Below are 17,346 nucleotides of genomic sequence, written 5' to 3' on the forward strand. Positions count from 1 at the left end.
ACAGGCCAGGAAGGGGGAGGCGTCTGCCAAGGGTAATGCGAAGCTAGGTCTTCCTTCTGGAACTTTGGGGTGTGAAGACAGGTGGGCTGGCGCTGGACTGGGGGCAGGGAGGCCATTTAGGGTGTGGGGTTGCCTGTCAAGAGTCCAGGTGAGCTGGAATTAGGGCCTGTGCCAGAAGGAAGCACTGGGGACAGGAAGGTCATGGCTGCAAGGGGACCTAGGGAGCCTTGAAGGGAGGTGGGGAGCAGGCTGAGTCTGGCTGAGGTTGTGTCCTCAGGGCCTGGCACAGCCCTCCTCTGGGAGGCAGCCATCTCGGGAAGCCTGAATGAAGGTGGTTAACAGAGGAGAACATGTCAGGGTCACCCAGAAAGTAACCCCTAGCACTGCTAGCGTGGCCTGGGAAACTGGGTTTGGGTGGGGGTGAAAAAGAAAGGGCAGGGCAGGAGCTGCTGACCGTGGTGTCACATACTGGGTCCCTGTGGCCACAGGGGTTTGTGCACCATGCTTTGGCTGAGCCCAAGCAGCAGTCACCCCCCAACGCAAATACTCTCTCCTGGGGATGCTCTGGGGTCCTGGTGCCCTGTGGCCAGAGAACTGACACCTCCTGCTTGCTGGGCCTTGGCCACAGCTTCTGAGGAGGAGCTGGTATCCCCGAGGGGGCCTGAGGCTGTGCCCGCTGTGGGGAGGGTGCTCAGGGCCCTGGCAGGAGGGGCCACCTTCATCTCTCTCAGGTTTGGTTTTTTACAAGATTGATTTATTAACTATGATACATATCACATAAGGCCTTTTCAGTTTTTTACACCATTCCCATTGAGACGAGTACAATACTTGGTAGCAAATACATGATTTTAAAAAACAAAACCAAACAAAACCACCTCAGCCAGAGATGCTTCAGCCTTAGTCAATGGCTGACCATGCACTAAATCAGGTTGGAGCCTCAAAAAAACTGTTTTTTTTTTTTTTTTTTTTTTTTTTTTTTTTTTTAAAAAGGTCTGGAAATTAAGCAAACATTCCTAACACCAACTAGAGGATGTCCTGGTTAAAGCCCCTAAAATACAAAGAAATAATTGTTATACTTTCTTTACATACAGTTCTCCACTTTTGCTGCAAAACAGAAATTTAGGCACACGGCCAGACTACTAACACATATCAATACCATTAATATGCTTTTTTCTCAGGAAACTCAAAATATTTGTTAATTCAACATATATAAAGATCATTTAACATGTGAAAATACAAGTACCAGAAAAATAAGCTGGCAGCAGCACTATTCCAAATTTTCAAACAAGTTTTATTCCCATACAATTCAGAGATTTTTTTTTTTTTTTATGTACACAGGGAACAGGAATTTTTATGCAAACAATAATTTAGGCCCTGTCTTGACTACATGAAAGTGTAACATCCCCGCTGCAGGCGTAGACCGGGCTCCCCAGGAGGGAAGGATCCTTCCTGGGCCAAGAGAATGGCCCGGGACAGAGCGGCCTTCCCCTTCCCCATCACCCCCCTCTCCGGTGTCGCCAGTGGTCCCAGATGTGACTCGGTTGGTCCTTTCACCTAAGCACAAACGAGTGGCTTGAACCTGCCAAGCAACAGGAGAGCAGCTCCTTGTCCATCGTCTGTGGAGTCAGCAAGGCCCGGGAGCGAGTGCAGTGCCGGCTGTCCCCGTCCCCAGGGCACACTGCACCCACTGCACAGGACTGCAGAGCCCAGCCCCTCAAAAGACGCCCAAGTACCCGGGGCTCCTTTCTCTTGGAGGAACAGCAGCTGGGCAGAGCCCTCGGCGGCAGCAAGCCGGTGTGTCCGCTCCTTTCTCGGAAACCCAAGCACGGCCGTCCTTGCAGGAGTGGGAAGCGGGCACAGGGGAACGGGGCTTTTACCAATGCAGTGTGGTTTCCAAGTTTTGGGGCTGAGGCTGAACTGCTCTCCCGAGACCAGGGGCTCAGGGCCCCCGGTATAGGGCCCGGGGAAGGCGAGCACCCCGGGCCCCTTCTGGCCAGCCCGCTGCTCCTCTGATGTCACCTTCTCCCCACCTGGCCAAGACCAACAACTTCTGCTGGAAGAATCACACCCGGCAGCACACTTCCTGCCTTGCAGCAGGAAGACCAGGGGTGGAAGCAGGGTGTAGAACACAGGAAACAGTGCGGAGTATTTCTCAGCACCCCAGAACGTCAAGTGAGGGGAAGGACAACTTGATCAAGGGCAAGAATAAGTGTGCCGTGCGTGATCCCCAATACGCAACACAGCCAAGAATTCAGGGCGAATCCACAAGCTGCACCTCTCGCCCTCGGACCCCTTCCTCTATGGAAGCAGCAGAGCCGGAGCCGGAGCCAGAGCCGGAGCCAGCCTTATGATCACAACCAAGGGCTATTCATTTCCACCAAATACAGCAACTGATGTCTTGTGGAAGCCAGACACCGGCCGGAGAGCGCTCCCGGGCAAACCGCTACTCAGCTGTGGGGCAGGGAACAAACCCCACACCTCTGCCGATCTGCTCACCCACCTTGGCCACGGCTAATGCCGGCCATTCCCTCAATTCCAGACCTGCGGTGCCCTTCGCATGAGAATCATCTGTGAAAACACTTTCCAGAGCCTCACACGCTGGATGACCTCGACAGGTGGGTAGCATTCCATTTATAGCAGCGCACCCCAACACCAGCCCAGGCCTGGCTCTGCAGCCCCCATCCGAGCGCCCATTTGGTCTTGCGCTGAAGCCAGGGCCCACTACCACCACCAGTGACAACGCCGGCCCAGAATGACAGACATGCCCCAGTCTGAGTCAGCCTGGAGAAGCAGAAAACTAGAAGCTAGACTTGACAGAAAAAATGGAAATAAGAGGAACCTGACGCTTCCTGTCCACTGTGGGTCTTTTGGGGCATAAGCCACCAGTACTCCCTGCACCCTTTTAAAGCCTTGGCAAGACACTGGGAATGGCCACTTAAGGGGTTCCCTTGGATCCCCTGGGGAAGCCTGGCTCCCGCGAGGGTGAGGGCAGGACACTGGTGTCCCTCCTCAGTGGGACGCCCCTGACCTCACACCCAGAAAAGTAGCCATCACACATCTGTACGCTCTCAGGGATGGAGGGAGCTTGTCCAGGTCTGGGTGCACAGCCAGGTTGGCAGGTGATGTGGGGGGCAGCCCCATGTGCCAGCACAAAGGCAGTGGTGGGGGGAACTGGTGGTGGGGACAGGCTTTTCAGTTCACACAAGGGATGGTGGCCACCCTCACCCAACACCCCGAGGGACTGCCTTGGACCGGGTAGGTGAATATGATCCAGAAAAAGGCAGAGATTAATTCAATGGAGGGATTTCCTCACCTACCTGGGATACAGAGTGAAGGGGGCTGGAGAGCCGGGGCCATGCCTGCCAACCCGTAACCTTCCAACCGACCCTGACCTAGTACATCAGGCAGAGCCACCAGAGAGGAGACCCCCTCACCCAACATTTACATAAACATTCATGTACCTTAGGTTTGTTTTTTGACTAGTGTTCTTAAAAAGAGGTGGTAAAACTTGCAGGGACAGTTTTTTTTCCAAGCACCTTATTTTGCCGTACAAGAACTATTAACAGTAAGGTATCCAGCTTATCCAGAGGAAGAAGTCGGTGAGCGAAGGGCCTCCCCTCCCCTCCGGCGGGCCCACAGCGAGAGTTGGGCTGGAGGCTGATCCGAGGCAGCTCTCAGTCAGGCCACTTGGCTGAGGGAACCCAGGGCATCGTCGAATCTACCACAGGCATTGCTTCTTAAAGTGCAAAGAGACCCAGAGGCTGTGTGGCCAGCAGGGCCCCGGAGCCCAGGCCCAGGCCACCTCCATGTCAGGCTTCCCCGCTGCAGGGACCACAGCACGGCCACGAGGGGTGGGAGGGCAGCCAGGATTGGTAGCAGCCTTCACACGATTGTGGCATCTGAGGGACAGTGGGGCATGCAAAGGGTTCTCCTGGGGTCAGCAGGAAGGCCGGGAAGTGGAGGTGAAGGCCATTTCCTAGGGGGCGGCCATGGGGCTGACAGGCAGGGACAGCACCCTCCTCATGACTGACTGCTGCTGGGCCTTTCGCTCCTCTGGGCCCTCCCAGTCCTGGGAGCACAAAGGATGTCCCTGTGTAGGAACCAGCAGACCACACTCCACCACACAGCACCCACCTCCCACAAACACCCCTGGGCTCGTGGTGTTCTGCGGTCCAAGATGAAAATGACTGCTTTAACACCAAACACACTAACCGAACCCCAGGTATACCCAGCGTCCCCCACGCCCCCACCCTAGCTGTGCCCTCACCAACAGGCACAACCATGTGCACGCACACACACATACCCACCCACCCAGAGTAGTGTTTCCATAGCACTGTAGTGTGTTCCAAGGCAGGCCAGGATCCAGGCTGGTCTCCCAAGCTCTTTCCACCAAGGGCTTCAAGTGTCTTCTTGGGGAAAGGGGATCTGGTGACAAGACAGGAGTGGGACCCCAACAGCCTCTCTGGCAAGCACTGGTGGGCATCCTTGTTTCGCTGTTACAGAGACAAGGGCCATGTGCCACTTGCTTGCCTCTCTGAGGTGGGAGGAGGGCTCAATCTTGAGGTCTGTAGTTTCTTCTTCTTTCTTTTGTAAATTACTGGAGGGTTTTTTCCCCATGTTTCTTCCAGTGTTGTTTTAAAGGGCATGTTATCCCCAAAGCCTGGGAAGTAGGAGGGGGTATGTGGGAAGTAGGTGGGGAGCCACACACTCTTGGTCCAGGCACAGAGCTGCCCTCCCTGCCCCGACCTGCTGGGCCAGCCCCCTCAGCACTGTACCTTGGGTCGACAGAGCTGTGGCCTGTGTGTTTCCGAGGAGGCTGCTGGACAGAGGCTCCCCTAGAGGGGGTGGGGGTGCAGATATGGAAGGTGGGAGGAGACAGACAACAGGGATGGGAACTGTTCTCTGTAGGGGCCGTGGCCCCGCCCCTGGGGCGGCCCAAATCTCAGAACCTCCTCCCATTGGCAGAGGCTAGGGCTCTGTCCCAGCAGTGGTTAGATGCCCCTGGATGCCCTGAGGCTGCTGTGTGTGGGCAGGTGATCTGGGGAGCTATGAGCATGTGGAGGGCCACTGCCTGGCCAGTTCAGTCCTCAAAAGGGTCCAAGTCAAAGGGCAGGGTGTTCCCTGGCTGCTGCCTGCAAATAGCTCCAGGTCTGCAGCATTGGGTTCAGGGAGCCTGATAGCCCAGCCCACGGTGGACTGGGGCTGATGTTACTGCTGAGGTCTTGAGAAGGTAACAGGGGAGAGGGGTCACTCTCCCCACCCACACCCCAGTGGACCTGGTTTTGCTCAAAGCCAAATGTTGCCCCATGGAAGAGAGAAGGTCTCCTTTTGCCCCAGGCCTTGGTGGCTCACAGCGTGTGTTCAGCTTGAAGCTGGGAGGGGAGCAGGGCCTGCATGGGGGACTGGGGGGTGGGTGGTGGTGACTGGGGAGGTGATGGCTGACTCGTGACAGGTGTGGAGGTGAGGAAGGGGACAGTGGAAGCCACGGCAGAGGGGGAGCTGGGCGTGGCCCCGGGAGGCTCACTGATGGGCCGATTGTGGAAGAAGAAGGGGCACTGCTGGATGAAGAGCTCAATGATTGTCTGGTAGGTCCGCGTGGCTGTGAGGGCATCCATGGTGCTGAAGTCGGGTCTCATCAAGGTGGGCCAGAAGCAGATGGAGAGGTTCTCACTGGTCATGAGATTCACCTTGTTGTTGTGGCTGACTCTGTGGGGGACACCAAACTCAGGGTCAGAGCTCCATAGGGCGGACGGCTCTGGATGAGGCTCTCGGCCAGCAGGGCCCCTGCTCTGTCCCATGTGTGCTCATGGCCAATGTCATCCCAACTGCTTTCCCTGCCTGCCCATTCACAACCTGAAAATAGAAAAGGTCCAGCCTGGAAGTTGAGGCCTGAGACCCTCTATGGCCAGTCCTCTGCTCCAGTGTTGCCACCGGGCCAGCCCGAGGTCTTGGCTCATGGGATGCCCTCCACAAACCCAGTGGGTAGACCGTCTGGCTCAGGGACTCTCATCCAGTGAAATGTGTGATGCTGCTCTGGGTGTACACAGAGGCAGTGAGGATATCCTGAACTAGAACTCCACAAAACACCACTCTGCTGAGAGGAATAGGTCTGCCTAGAAAACCAACCTATTCTGTCTGTGCAGAAATCCAGGATACGGTCTGTTAACAGGCTTCCTGCCCACAGCTCCTGTACTTACTGAACAGTTTGAGTTTCTTCACCACACACCTGTCTTGCCCAGTGTTTTGTTACAGACAGAAGAGGACTCTGGGCATGCTCAGGGCCACTTGGACCCCTCGGATAGAACCAGCATGGAAATGTGAGGAGAAGCCAAGAGGCCAGGATACTCCTTGGTGAGCCAGGTGTGCCCCCACTGAGGAGGTGGACCAGCATCCCTTCGAGGGCCAGGCTGAGAACACAGCCTGGAGCAGTTGCATTCTGCTGTTAGCTGGCCCTCACTGGCAGTTTTGGAAAGAGGGAAGACCAAATAGCAAGCCCTGCAACATACTTGTTCAGGTGAGAGATGACGTATTTGAAGACTTCGTGGTTTTCCTTTGGAAATTTCTTGAGTACCTCCTTAAGGGCATGTAACTTCTGCTCCCGGTCATTGATTTCTGAGGAAAGAGAAAAACCAAAGATTCTTGTGGCCATGGCTGGTGGATGTTATGGGTTCAAGACAGATACTGGTCCTGGACAGGTGGTGAGACTAGTGAGGTGGTGAGACTAGGGGCGCAGCCCAGGGCTTTCAGACAAGGTCAACCCAGTCTTTCCCCCCAAAGCCGGTGCCCAAGGCGGACACACCTGGCGGTGGCACCAACCCAGAGCCAGACCTACCTCTGGATCCCAGGCTCCTGCTGAAGGGGAGCTCTGTGTGCCTCGGGCTTCCTGGCCCCCACCACCCGAGACTCAAGGATCCACAAAGACACCGCCATAAAGAACACCATTCTTTGCTCATCCGGTTGCCCGTGGAGACAGGCATCCCAATGCAGAAAGCCTGCGTGCTTCCTGACCAGATGAGTGAGCGCTGCCACCCGCCCACGCCAACAGACTGTCTAGGGAGGGAGTTTGTCACAAGACCAGGGCTCTGTCCTTTTCCTAGAGATACAAGGACCCTCTACACATCTCCCCATTGGAGGAGCTGATGGAAACAGTGAAGGAATTCTCATGCAGTTCATCAAAGGGACTACGCATCCCCTTCCCCCACTACCGCCCACACGTTGTCCATCATGGAATCCTAATGTAGCTGGAGCATGAAAACAAGCTATCTCGAATAAGTGCTTATCCACAGCAGGCCTGGTTCAGTTAGTCTTTGCCATCCTATGAGGCAGGGGCTTCTCCCCCTATTGGGAGATAAGGAATGTGAGTCCCAGAGAGGTAGCAGAGCTTGAATCAAACCCCACTGATTGGCTGCAGAGCGTGACTGGGGACCATCGTACTTGCTCTCTGGGGTGTCAGCTGCCCTTTCCCTTAACTTGTCTTGGCTGGAAGAGCCAGCCCAGATTCCTATAAGCGAGAAAGATCTTCCTATGGCTACTTCTTAGAGCTGAAGGTGGTACCTAGGACCCAGAAAAGCCGCAGTAGGATCCAGGAAGAGATAACAGCTATCCCACACTTATGGTTGTGGGGGTGGGAGGATGGTGGATTGCTAAAAAAAAAATTATGAAGGTTTCCTATTGATTTGGGGGCACAGACTTCTTTGCAGTGGATATAAGCGCTAGAGCCTCTCCCCAAATATGCTGCGCACAACTCTGGCTACAACTTCCGGAGGTTTGCGAGTTACCCAAAACTCATCGTGTTCCTTAGAAAGCCTATGGCTTCCAAGTTAAGAACCTCTACAGTAAAAAAAAAAAAAAAACCTCTACAGTAGGCAACGTGCCTCTAGAGTCATGGTCTGGGGAAGCACAGGAGCCTGGCTGAGCTAGACTAGGAAGGACAGGCAGAGCTTGAATGGCCAGGGAGGGATGGCAAAGTGCAGGGAGGAAAGGCTGTGCGGCAGGTCAGAGCCCAAGCCCAACCTCTACCCATGTGGTCCTGGGTCCGAATTCTGTCTTGGACACCAGCTAGCTGTGTGATCCAGAGTGTATGCTCTGGTCTGTCTAAGGGGCTGGTGTCGGTGATATCACATGGTGAGAGAAGAAGCTCACAAGTGGACACACAGTCAGCACCTGGAGGCAGTCTGAGGGGCAGGAAGCAGTGGGAAGGGAGGCCACAGAGATGGGTAGGGTTGGAGCCACCTGGAGCTTTTGCTGGCAGGCTCATGGGCACAAAACCTAGTGAATCTTTTTTTTTTTTTTAAGATTTTATTTATTTGTTCATGAGAGACAGAGAGAGAGATGGAGAGAGGCAGAGGCACAGGCAGAGGGAGAAGCAGGCTCCATGCAAGGAGCCCGACATGGGACTGGATCCTGGGTCTCCAAGATCACGCCCTGGACTGAAGGCGGTGCTAAACTGCTGAGCCACCCGGGCTGCCCACCTAGTGAATCTTTTGACTCAAGAGTGGGGCCTGAGGGTGCCTCAGTGGCTCAGTCAGTTAAGCATCTGCCTTGGGCTCAGGGTCCTGGAATGGAGCCCTGCATCGGGCTCCCAGGTCAGCAGGGAGTCTGAGTCTCTCTCTCCCTCTGCTGCTTCCCCTGCTCCCCACTCTCTTTCTGTCAAAGAAAGAGATAGATTTTTTTTTTAAAGATTTTATTTACTTATTCATGAGACACAAGGAGAGAGAGAGAGAGAGAGAGAGAGAGAGAGAGAGAGAGAGAGAGAGGCAGAGACACAGGCAGAGGGAGAACGGGCTCCATGCAGGGAGCCCGATGTGGGACTCGATCCGGGGTCTCCAGGATCAGGCCCTGGGCTGAAGGCGGTGCTAAACCGCTGAGCCACCGGGTGCCCCCCCTTTTTAAAAAGATTTTATTTATTTATTCATGAGAGAGAGAGAGAGAGAGAGAGAGAGGCAGAGACAGAGGCAAAGGGAGAAACAGGCTCCATGCAGGGAGCCTGACGTGGGACTCGATCCTGGGACTCCAGGATCACTCCCTGGGCTGAAAGCGGCACTAAACCACTGAGCCACCTGGGCTGCCCCCCCTCCCTTTTTAAAGATTTTATTTATTTATTCATGAGAGACACAGACACAGGCAGAGGGAGAAGCAGAATCCACGCAGGGAGCCTGACGTAGGACTTGATCCCAGGTCTCCAGGATCACGCCCTGGATCAAAGGTGGCGCTAAATCTCTGAGCCACCTGGGCTGCCCGAAAGAAATAAAATCTTAAAAAAAAAAAAAAAAAAAAAAAAAAAAAAGTGGGAATTGATAAAAATAGCGTTTCAGTAACAGCTGTCTAGTAGAAAATGACTAAAAAACCACAAGAACTCATTAGGTGGGGCCATTATCACCTTCACTGCTCTGCACCCAAGGTTTATTTTAAGGATTCAACCTCGGAGAATACACTTTCTCCCAGGCCTTGAGTTTCAAAGATTTTTACTGTTAAACTTCAGTACAGTTTACTTGAAATAAGTGTACACTGCTCTCATCAGGAGGAGTGACTGTCTTTGGCACCTGAGAATCATGTGGCAGGCTCAGAATCTCCCTTAGTAATCACAACCCCTCCCAGATGTGAGCTCGGCACAGGGGCACAGGTCTCTCCCAGGCTGTGCGTCTTCATCAGGCATTCGACCCCTGGGGCGCCTGCACCCAAAAGTGGGCCTACCTCATCCTCCTGGCTAGAGGCAGGAAGTGGGGCTGGCAATGACCAGGGCCTGTCCTCCATGGAGCCACAAGAATGCTTGCTGCCTCTGTCTTCCTTGAGAGGAGGAGGAGGGATCAGAGATGGGAGCACCAGGACCATGTGGATATTGCTCACACGCTGTCCTCACGGATGCTGGTCTGCCTCTCCACGTGGTGCTGCAGCCAGGTGCCCAGCGCCAGGACCTGGATGTTATGTCTCTCCCTCCTTTCTGCAGCCAGCTTTGAGCTCAAGATGCTCAGGAATGCTGAGGAGCATAAGTTTGGCCTGAGGGGGCGGGGCAGGGGAGGAACCCCAGGAGAGCAAGAGGAAGCTTCTCAGTGAGGCCAACCTTCCCTCTGCCTCATGAAAAACATGGCCCATCTTATTGACTGGACTTCGCTCACCTCCTCCCTCAAGCAAGCAAACCCTCTCTTGGGTACTTGGGACAACAGCGATTTCTTACCTCTGGACAGTGCCAGAGCACTCAGGGGACAACTTCAGAGTTGTTCTTTTTACAGCCCTCACCACACTGGGCTCATCCTACATGCTGGGTGAGAGAATGCCAGGAGGCAGTGCCAAGGATGAAAGATGGGTGAGGGGGAAGGCAGGTGGGCACAGGCTGGTCCAGCACATCTGCTCTGGGTCCCCTGCCTCCTGTCACGCTGTGGGGCTCTCCAGCTCCAGTGATCTTCTTTGAAGGAACTGGTTGAATGGCGAGGGCACCTCTAGAGAGCCAGGGCCTCTCCAGCTAACACACCGTAGTTGTGAAATTAGGTCTCAGTCAACTGAGATAGCAAAACAGGTTCGGGAAAGGCATTTGCAGGCCAGCCGAACCAAGACAAAACCTAGATACGGACCAGGCAACTCAGAACTCATTCAGAACAAATACGCCAAGAACTCAGGATGAAGGGGAGGCCAGAACTTAGAAATCAGCTTGCCTCACCCCTCACAGCATACAGATAAACAGGCAAGTTGCCGTCAGGGTTCTTGATCTGAAACACTATTTTTTGCCCTGGCTGTGCCACTCTGCTGCCACCTTTAGCTCAAGACATCAGACTCAGGCTAGGATCTGCTGCCACCTAACTCAGTGCCTGGAGGAAAACCTCTGATGGCCTTTGACTATCTCACACACATGGACCACCAGAAAAGGAAAAGCCTGGGTCAAGGTCACATTACCCTCTCAGTGATGCATGCTGGCAGACACAGCATGCACCTCCCACCTCTCCCTCAGGTGCTAAAAGAGTCCAAGGCCAAGATTTCACTCTGCTGGGCCTGGAATGGAAGATTCTGGGTGTCTTTCTAGGGAGGCATGACCTTGCACTAACCCATTCTTTGCCTTTTACCCCACCAGACTGAGGCAAGGAGCACACACTCATTTGTCCACTGTCACCTGCCCTGTCCAATAAAAGGCCTGGTACATATCAGCATGGGAGTGATGAACACTCCCGTGACCTTAAGCAGTTACCTCGACAGACAAATGGAAGCAGGATCCCAGAATTAGTTTATCACATCTAGCTGTAAGGTTTCCCACCTCTCAGTGGGAATGGTAAGCTGGTGAGCTGGTAACCTGAACCACTTGGGTCACATATCCCTTTGACAAGCTGATGAAAGCTACTGGTCTTCTCTGTGGACTAAACTGCATATATGGAGCTAGATATGCAGCTATGGGGCTAATGAGGCCCTGGAGTCAAAGGTCCTTAGGCTCAGGACCTCTGGACTGAGACAGAGTGAGCTCTGGGACCCCTTCAGGCACAAAAGACATAGGATGGGGCCTGGCGGGGGTGGGGGGGACTGGCTGGACTGGAGTGATTCCACTCAGGTGGTAGGGTTGGGGCTGTCGTCAGAGGAGAAGATGTGGGGAAAAAATAAATGGTAGTAGTTTGTGAAGGCTGAGGTGAGGTGTGTGGGTGAGATGAAACCGGGAACTCAAAGCCCTTTTCTCTCCTCCTGAAATCCACAGCTCAGGTACTACCTCTTCCATGAAGCCCTCAACCCCAGTACCCCCCTCACTGCATTTTCTGCACTTTTAGCTCAGCTGGAAGGGCTTCACTCTGGCAGGCAGCTCAAGTACATACTCTGGGAGGGCAGGAACAAGGTCTCTGCATAGGTCAAGCCCCGGCACGCCACCCCCTAAGTGGTATGGGCGTCGGCAGCTGTCGTTAGTCACTTCTGAATCACCACACATCACCTCGAGTGTGGTAGGAAGATAATTGGTGAATAATCACAGAAATCTCTCTTTGTGGGCATATTTTCAGCGATGTTCAATATTGTGAAACTCTGGAGCTAACAAAACAATTTGACAGTGACCTTGCTATTTGTTGTGATGGGATCTGAAACCGTTCCCAAGCCCTGAACACACACAGACACAACAGCTCTTAGGTATCAAGTGGAAGAGCTGGTCAAGTTGATGTTGCCATGGAAACCCAGCCAGGCTAGGAATACCTACTTTTGGGCTGAAGAATCTTCGTTTCCTAATATCCCTTAACACTAAAGCTGATACTGCCTCATTGGTGTCCCTGGCTCAGTTGAACCCCCCCCCCCCCCCAGAGACTCGGCCCCAGTGGCCTTGGAAGGTGCTCAGTCAGCGAGATCCTCCCCCCACCTCCCACCTCCCGCCCGCCCCCAAGTTCAATCGGAGCCCCAGCTGAGTAGCTTCAGCTGACTTGCTCAGGCACAGGAAACACACAATGGGAAGAGGAAGCAGAAATCTCCACCCTTTTCCAGACTGCAGGAGCAGCAAGAAGCTCCCTTCCTCAGCAGTGGAAGCCAGGGACGCCGCTGTTGGAAGGGCAGCTGATTCCCTATCAATAAGACCCCCCTCCCTGTGGCGCACCCCCCCCATCCCGTGCCCCTCCAAAAACAAAAAGGTGCCAGGTCAGCAGTTCCTGCAGAAACAATGGGATTCTGTTGGGTGCCAGGACTCTACGAGCCTCTAGATGGCGCCAAGTCAAGACAAATGCTGACAGGAATCCTCCAGGGCGTGAAGGACCAGCCCACACCTTTTCTTCCTAACTTCCGCCCAGAGACGAGTTTAGGTGGAAAGAAAGCTAGCTCCCGATGGAGATTTCCTATGTGTTTCACATCTGGGCCAGCCTGGAGCTTGCTGGAGGAGTGATTGCTGGGAGAGCTCTATCTTTGGACAGCAGGAGCAGAGCGGAAGCTGGCACCTGTCCACACCCAACTTGTCTGAAGAAACCTGGGACTCCTGTCTAGAGAAGGCAGATGGAAAAGAAGGCCAGGTAACTCTATGACAGTCCCAGAATTCTGTGCTTCTACTCCATCCCTGATGGGCTAGGATAAACTCAGGAACTGTGAGAGATTTCAATCTGCCAAGCCACGGGGATAAAGTATGGCAAAGGTGGACCCAGCTTGCAGAAACAAACATCACGTGAAATGTAGATCACGGAAAGGGGACTCCAGCTGCCCTGCTGTCCTGGCAGCAGCCAGGTTCTGACAGGGGCATCTACTACCACAGTTCAGGTGTGGGCTTCTTTCAGCACCTCCACTTCCTGAAGTCACTAAGAGCCTGTGACCCAAGACTTAAAAAACCCTGATTTGTGACTTCTCCTGAATTCCTGCCCATGCCATCAGCCTTGTGAGTAAAATGCTGGCTTAAAACTCCCTCTTCTGAGTCGGGTAGTGATGAGATGAGACTAAGGTCCTGTGGTCGAAGAAACACAGCTCCCTTTCCTCTTCTCCACCTCCTTGGTCACTGGCCAAGACACTCCATTCTACAGCTGCACAGCAATGGCTCCTTCTGGGGGTTTTGGCCCACCAGGGTTGCACAGTACGAAGGCCGCCTTTGACTAAAAAAGGTAAAAAGTGCCACAAGGTGGGAAGCTGCAGCACTGCACCAAGTCTGGCAAATGCCCACTGGGAAGGCTCCCAATATGGTGGACAAATGCCCCCCCATCCCCCAAGAGAAGCAGGTCAGAGCAGAAACAGCTGTCGGGGCCAGGAGGATGGCACACAAAGGTTGCCAGTAAAAGCAGAGGTGCTAACTGGCTACAGCCCTGAGTGATCATCTGGTCAGGGCAATTAGAGCTGTCCCTTTCCCTCCAGAGGCTGGCTGCTTCCAAGGCAGAGGCAGGCTGGCCCCAGATCACATGCTGACTTTTGTGTACAAGGGATGGCTGAGTGGAGGGGAGAAGAAATGCCCACCCCCTTCTAAGAGGCCTGTTATAGCTCTGCCTTTAGACGTCTCCTAATAATTCATAAATACGAGCAGGGCCACTGTTGTAGGAAACTAAGGGCCAGGGAAGGTTGTGCTGGCTGTGCTTATACTGTGAACAAGCAAAGGAGCAGGAATGTGACCTAAGTCTGATATAAAACCAGACCCTTCACACATGAGTTCTGGGGGAACCTGCAACTCTCTTGAGAGAGCCCTCAGAAAAGCACCTCTGGTCTACAGAGGCCTGATCTGCAAGCCCCTACAGTGTCATCCTTAGTTCCCTGTCCCGATGTCCTTCCAACACCAACTTTAAGGGCCAGAGTATCTGTTCCCTGAGTGCAGAACCCATCCTCAATGGTGCTGCAACCCCTCTCCCTCCATTCCCCCACAAAGTCAGCCTGGGGCGCACGAGTCAGGCTGGGTTGGCAGTACTCACTGTGTGCCTCCACCAGATCAATCTGCATGTTGTATGGGACCAGGGGGTCTGGCAGCTCTGAGAAAAAGCTCTTCATGGCACCAGCCACGGTATTCACTGTAAAATCTTTTTCTGCCAAGTCCAGGTTGTGATCTAAAAGGAAGTTGGGAGAGTCAGGGCAGTATAAGCTGGACAGAAACAAAAGGAAAACTCAGTGCTTGGGGGTGTGTGTGTCAGAGAAACCTCAAAGACCCTGGGATGCTGCCCAGGGCTGGCCTGGAGCCTGGGCCGGCACTTGGGATTGTCACAGACTGAACATGAGGTGGAATCCCTGAGATGTGCAGACAGAGGCTGACACCCCATGCCTCCTTCCAAGATCATCTTTTGAATTGAGCAGCTGTACCCCTTCATTCTGTGCCACCCTACCCAACTCCCCTTGTCTGGCTGGGATGTGGTGCTACCTTTTCCTTACACCCTCCCCTCCAGAAAAAACAAAGGACTCTTCTAAAAGGTTAGCTCACTTTTCACGGTGGGTTACAGAACGTTACCACCAACAATCTTAACTGGTGTCTCCCTCCTTAAGGTGCCAGGATGAGCAGATTCATCATCTTTCTCCCTCTGGCCCCTCCCAGCCTGTGACACCACTGACCTCTGTGTCTTCACTTTTCTTTGAATACTTTATTGTATATTCCTGATTTACAAAAAAATTATCTACTGTTAGACATGAACTGTTTCCATTTTAGGTGGGTATAAACTTTTTTTTTTTTTTAAAGATTTTATTTATTTATTCATGACAGACACAGAGATAGTTGAGAGGCAGAGACACAGGCAGAGGGAGAAGCAGGCTCCATGCAGGGAGCCTGACGTGGGACTTGATCCTGGATCTCCAGGATCACAGCCTGGGCTGAAGGTGGCGCTAAACTGCTGGGCCACTGGGGCTGCGCAGGGGGGGTATAAACTGTTAACAGATTCTTGCATATACACAAGTACATACCCAAGTGTGTGGCTACACCCTCATTTTGACCTCATGCTTCCTATCCTGCAAGATAAACAGGTGTTTCCCTTCCCTAGTGTATGCCCTCCCCCCACTGCCAGCTAACAGAGATTGAGCCTGGCGTCTGCAAAGTGCTATGGCTCCCAGAGAGCTTAGGGGTATGGTGCCCGTTCCTGGCTGCAGCTCTGTCCTGGAGGCCTACATAGGCTGCCTGGCTTCAGAGTCTGGCTTGGTCTCCTCAGGCCCAGCCACATGCTGAGTTGGACTCCAATGTGATCCTTGGCTTACTTTTATTGGTTTGGCTCGTTTGATTCTGGCACTAGTGGGTGTGACTTATACTGTAGGTGTGCTCAGTTAAGACTTTAAGAGAGTTTGGCTCTTTGGCTCTAGACCTCTGAGACCTCACTCAGGAGACAGGAGTCCCTGCCAAGAGCCAGTCTAACTCACGAGATTTCAGCTTTGGGAATCTGGGTCCCCATGCTCAGCTGATCATAAACGTTCCCTCATTGTCTCTCTTGTGCAAGGATTTTGTGAGCAGGGGGTCATGTATTCCTGGGGCCCTGGCAAAATAGGACTATGATAGCAACCCAATTTCCTATTATGTGCCGCAATTACCCCTGTAGGGCCCAGTGTAAGGAAGGTAAAGCCCTCAGAGGTGTCCGAGGTGCAGGCTGGGGTGACCTGAAGCAGCAGGGGTGGACGGTGATATGGGGGAGCAGCTGGCTGACATGGGTTTGGTAGGGACGAGGCTTCTGTTTGCTGATAGGGCCTGTGCCCCCTCCTTCACATGGCAGTGTGACCATGGAGGCAAGGCTGACTGGGGCCAAATGCTTTCTGTCTCTTTCTAAGATTTTATTAATTTATTCATGAGAGACACACAGAGAGAGGCAGAGACATAGGCAGAGGGAGAAGCAGACTCCATGCAGGGAGCCCTATGTGGGACCCGATCCCGGGACTCCAGGATCATGCCCTGGGCCAAAGGCAGGTGCCAAACCGCTGAGCCACCCAGGGATCCCATGCTTTCCCTTTCTTAGTCATCAGGTCAGCACCTCTTAGCTCTGGGGCTGTGTGTGGCAGCAGCACCCTAGGGCCCCACCGGCCAGAAGTGCAGCTCCATTAAGGGGCAGCCCCAGCAATTTGGTTGGCCTGACCGCCTCGACCAGCTCCAGCCTCCAACGCTCAGCCAGCCTATAACCTCACCTTGATCGAACTGTCTCTGCAGACTCTCCATCTCAGACTTATTCCCGCTGACCCGGTAGATGCCTTCAGTGCTCAATCCTGAGGAGAAACAAGCAGGTTTCTTAGGAGAAGGGACTGCAGAGCAGGGTGAAGCACTCTTGACTTTTCTGTGTGCTTCAACCCACTCTCCCCCCGTTTTCTTTTCCACTTCAATATTTTAAAATATTTTTTTTTGGTAAAAATTAAAATAATGTATTAAGTAAGTACCTCAGTTAATTTTTGCCTACATTTTACTGTACACTTTTGAATTGTAGCTCCATGACCAACAAAGGGTTTGAGCCCACGACCCCATGCCACTTGTTCTACAGACTGAGCCAGCCAGGGGCTCCTTGAATTTTAAATTTTGTTTTTTAATGGATATAATACTGTGTTTTAACGCGCCCTTTTCACTTACAAAGTATGTTCTGCACTTATTCTAATCATTAAATATTCTTTACAACACGATTTTAGAGACATCAAAGTATATAATAACTTTAAAAATAGTCCTATTGTTAATCATTTAGGTTTCCCTGAGTTTTCTCTGTTAAAGTACCCCACAATTACGTTTCTTAGGTTTTTTGGATAGCTTGTAAGTTTAACAGATTCTTGGCAGTGTGTGTTTCTTACTCTGTGAATTTCCTTTTCATTTTCTTGTCATTCTTGTTCATTTCCCTATGAGTGGTCCCTCTCATTGTATACTTGAAAGAGGCCTCTGAATAGTAAGGATCTCACTATGTTAACATTATGTACGTTTACATTTTTCCCTTTTTTGTTATCTGCCTTCTAATTCTGGTTATTGAATTTTGTGAAGCACATAATTTAAAAATTTTAGGTTTT

At 52.7% G+C, this 17,346-nt stretch overlaps 1 protein-coding gene across 4 annotated transcripts in view; it reads right to left on the reverse strand.

Moving 5' to 3' along the window:
- Window positions 1-732: 732 nt before the first annotated feature.
- ARHGAP35 (Rho GTPase activating protein 35) overlaps window positions 733-17,346 on the reverse strand; it is a 133,155-nt gene continuing 116,541 nt past the window's right edge. Inside the window, exons 4-8 of one of the 4 annotated variants that reach the window (XR_012006286.1) lie at window positions 16,492-16,569; window positions 14,319-14,450; window positions 6,507-6,612; window positions 4,776-5,706; window positions 733-4,660 (exon numbers count right to left, since the gene is read on the reverse strand). Coding sequence is in view for 2 of the 4 variants with exons in the window: in XM_072773874.1 (XP_072629975.1) it covers window positions 5,349-5,706; window positions 6,507-6,612; window positions 14,319-14,450; window positions 16,492-16,569 (674 nt within the window). In the remaining 2 variants the exon portion in view is untranslated. Of the gene's footprint in view, window positions 5,707-6,506; window positions 6,613-9,693; window positions 9,977-12,364; window positions 13,518-14,318; window positions 14,451-16,491; window positions 16,570-17,346 lie in introns of those variants that run through there. The other 3 variants (XR_012006289.1, XM_072773874.1, XM_072773875.1) reach the window with 3 other exon arrangements.

Source organism: Canis lupus, chromosome 1, assembly GCF_048164855.1.
Source record: "Canis lupus baileyi chromosome 1, mCanLup2.hap1, whole genome shotgun sequence".
Classification (NCBI taxonomy): domain Eukaryota; kingdom Metazoa; phylum Chordata; class Mammalia; order Carnivora; family Canidae; genus Canis; species Canis lupus.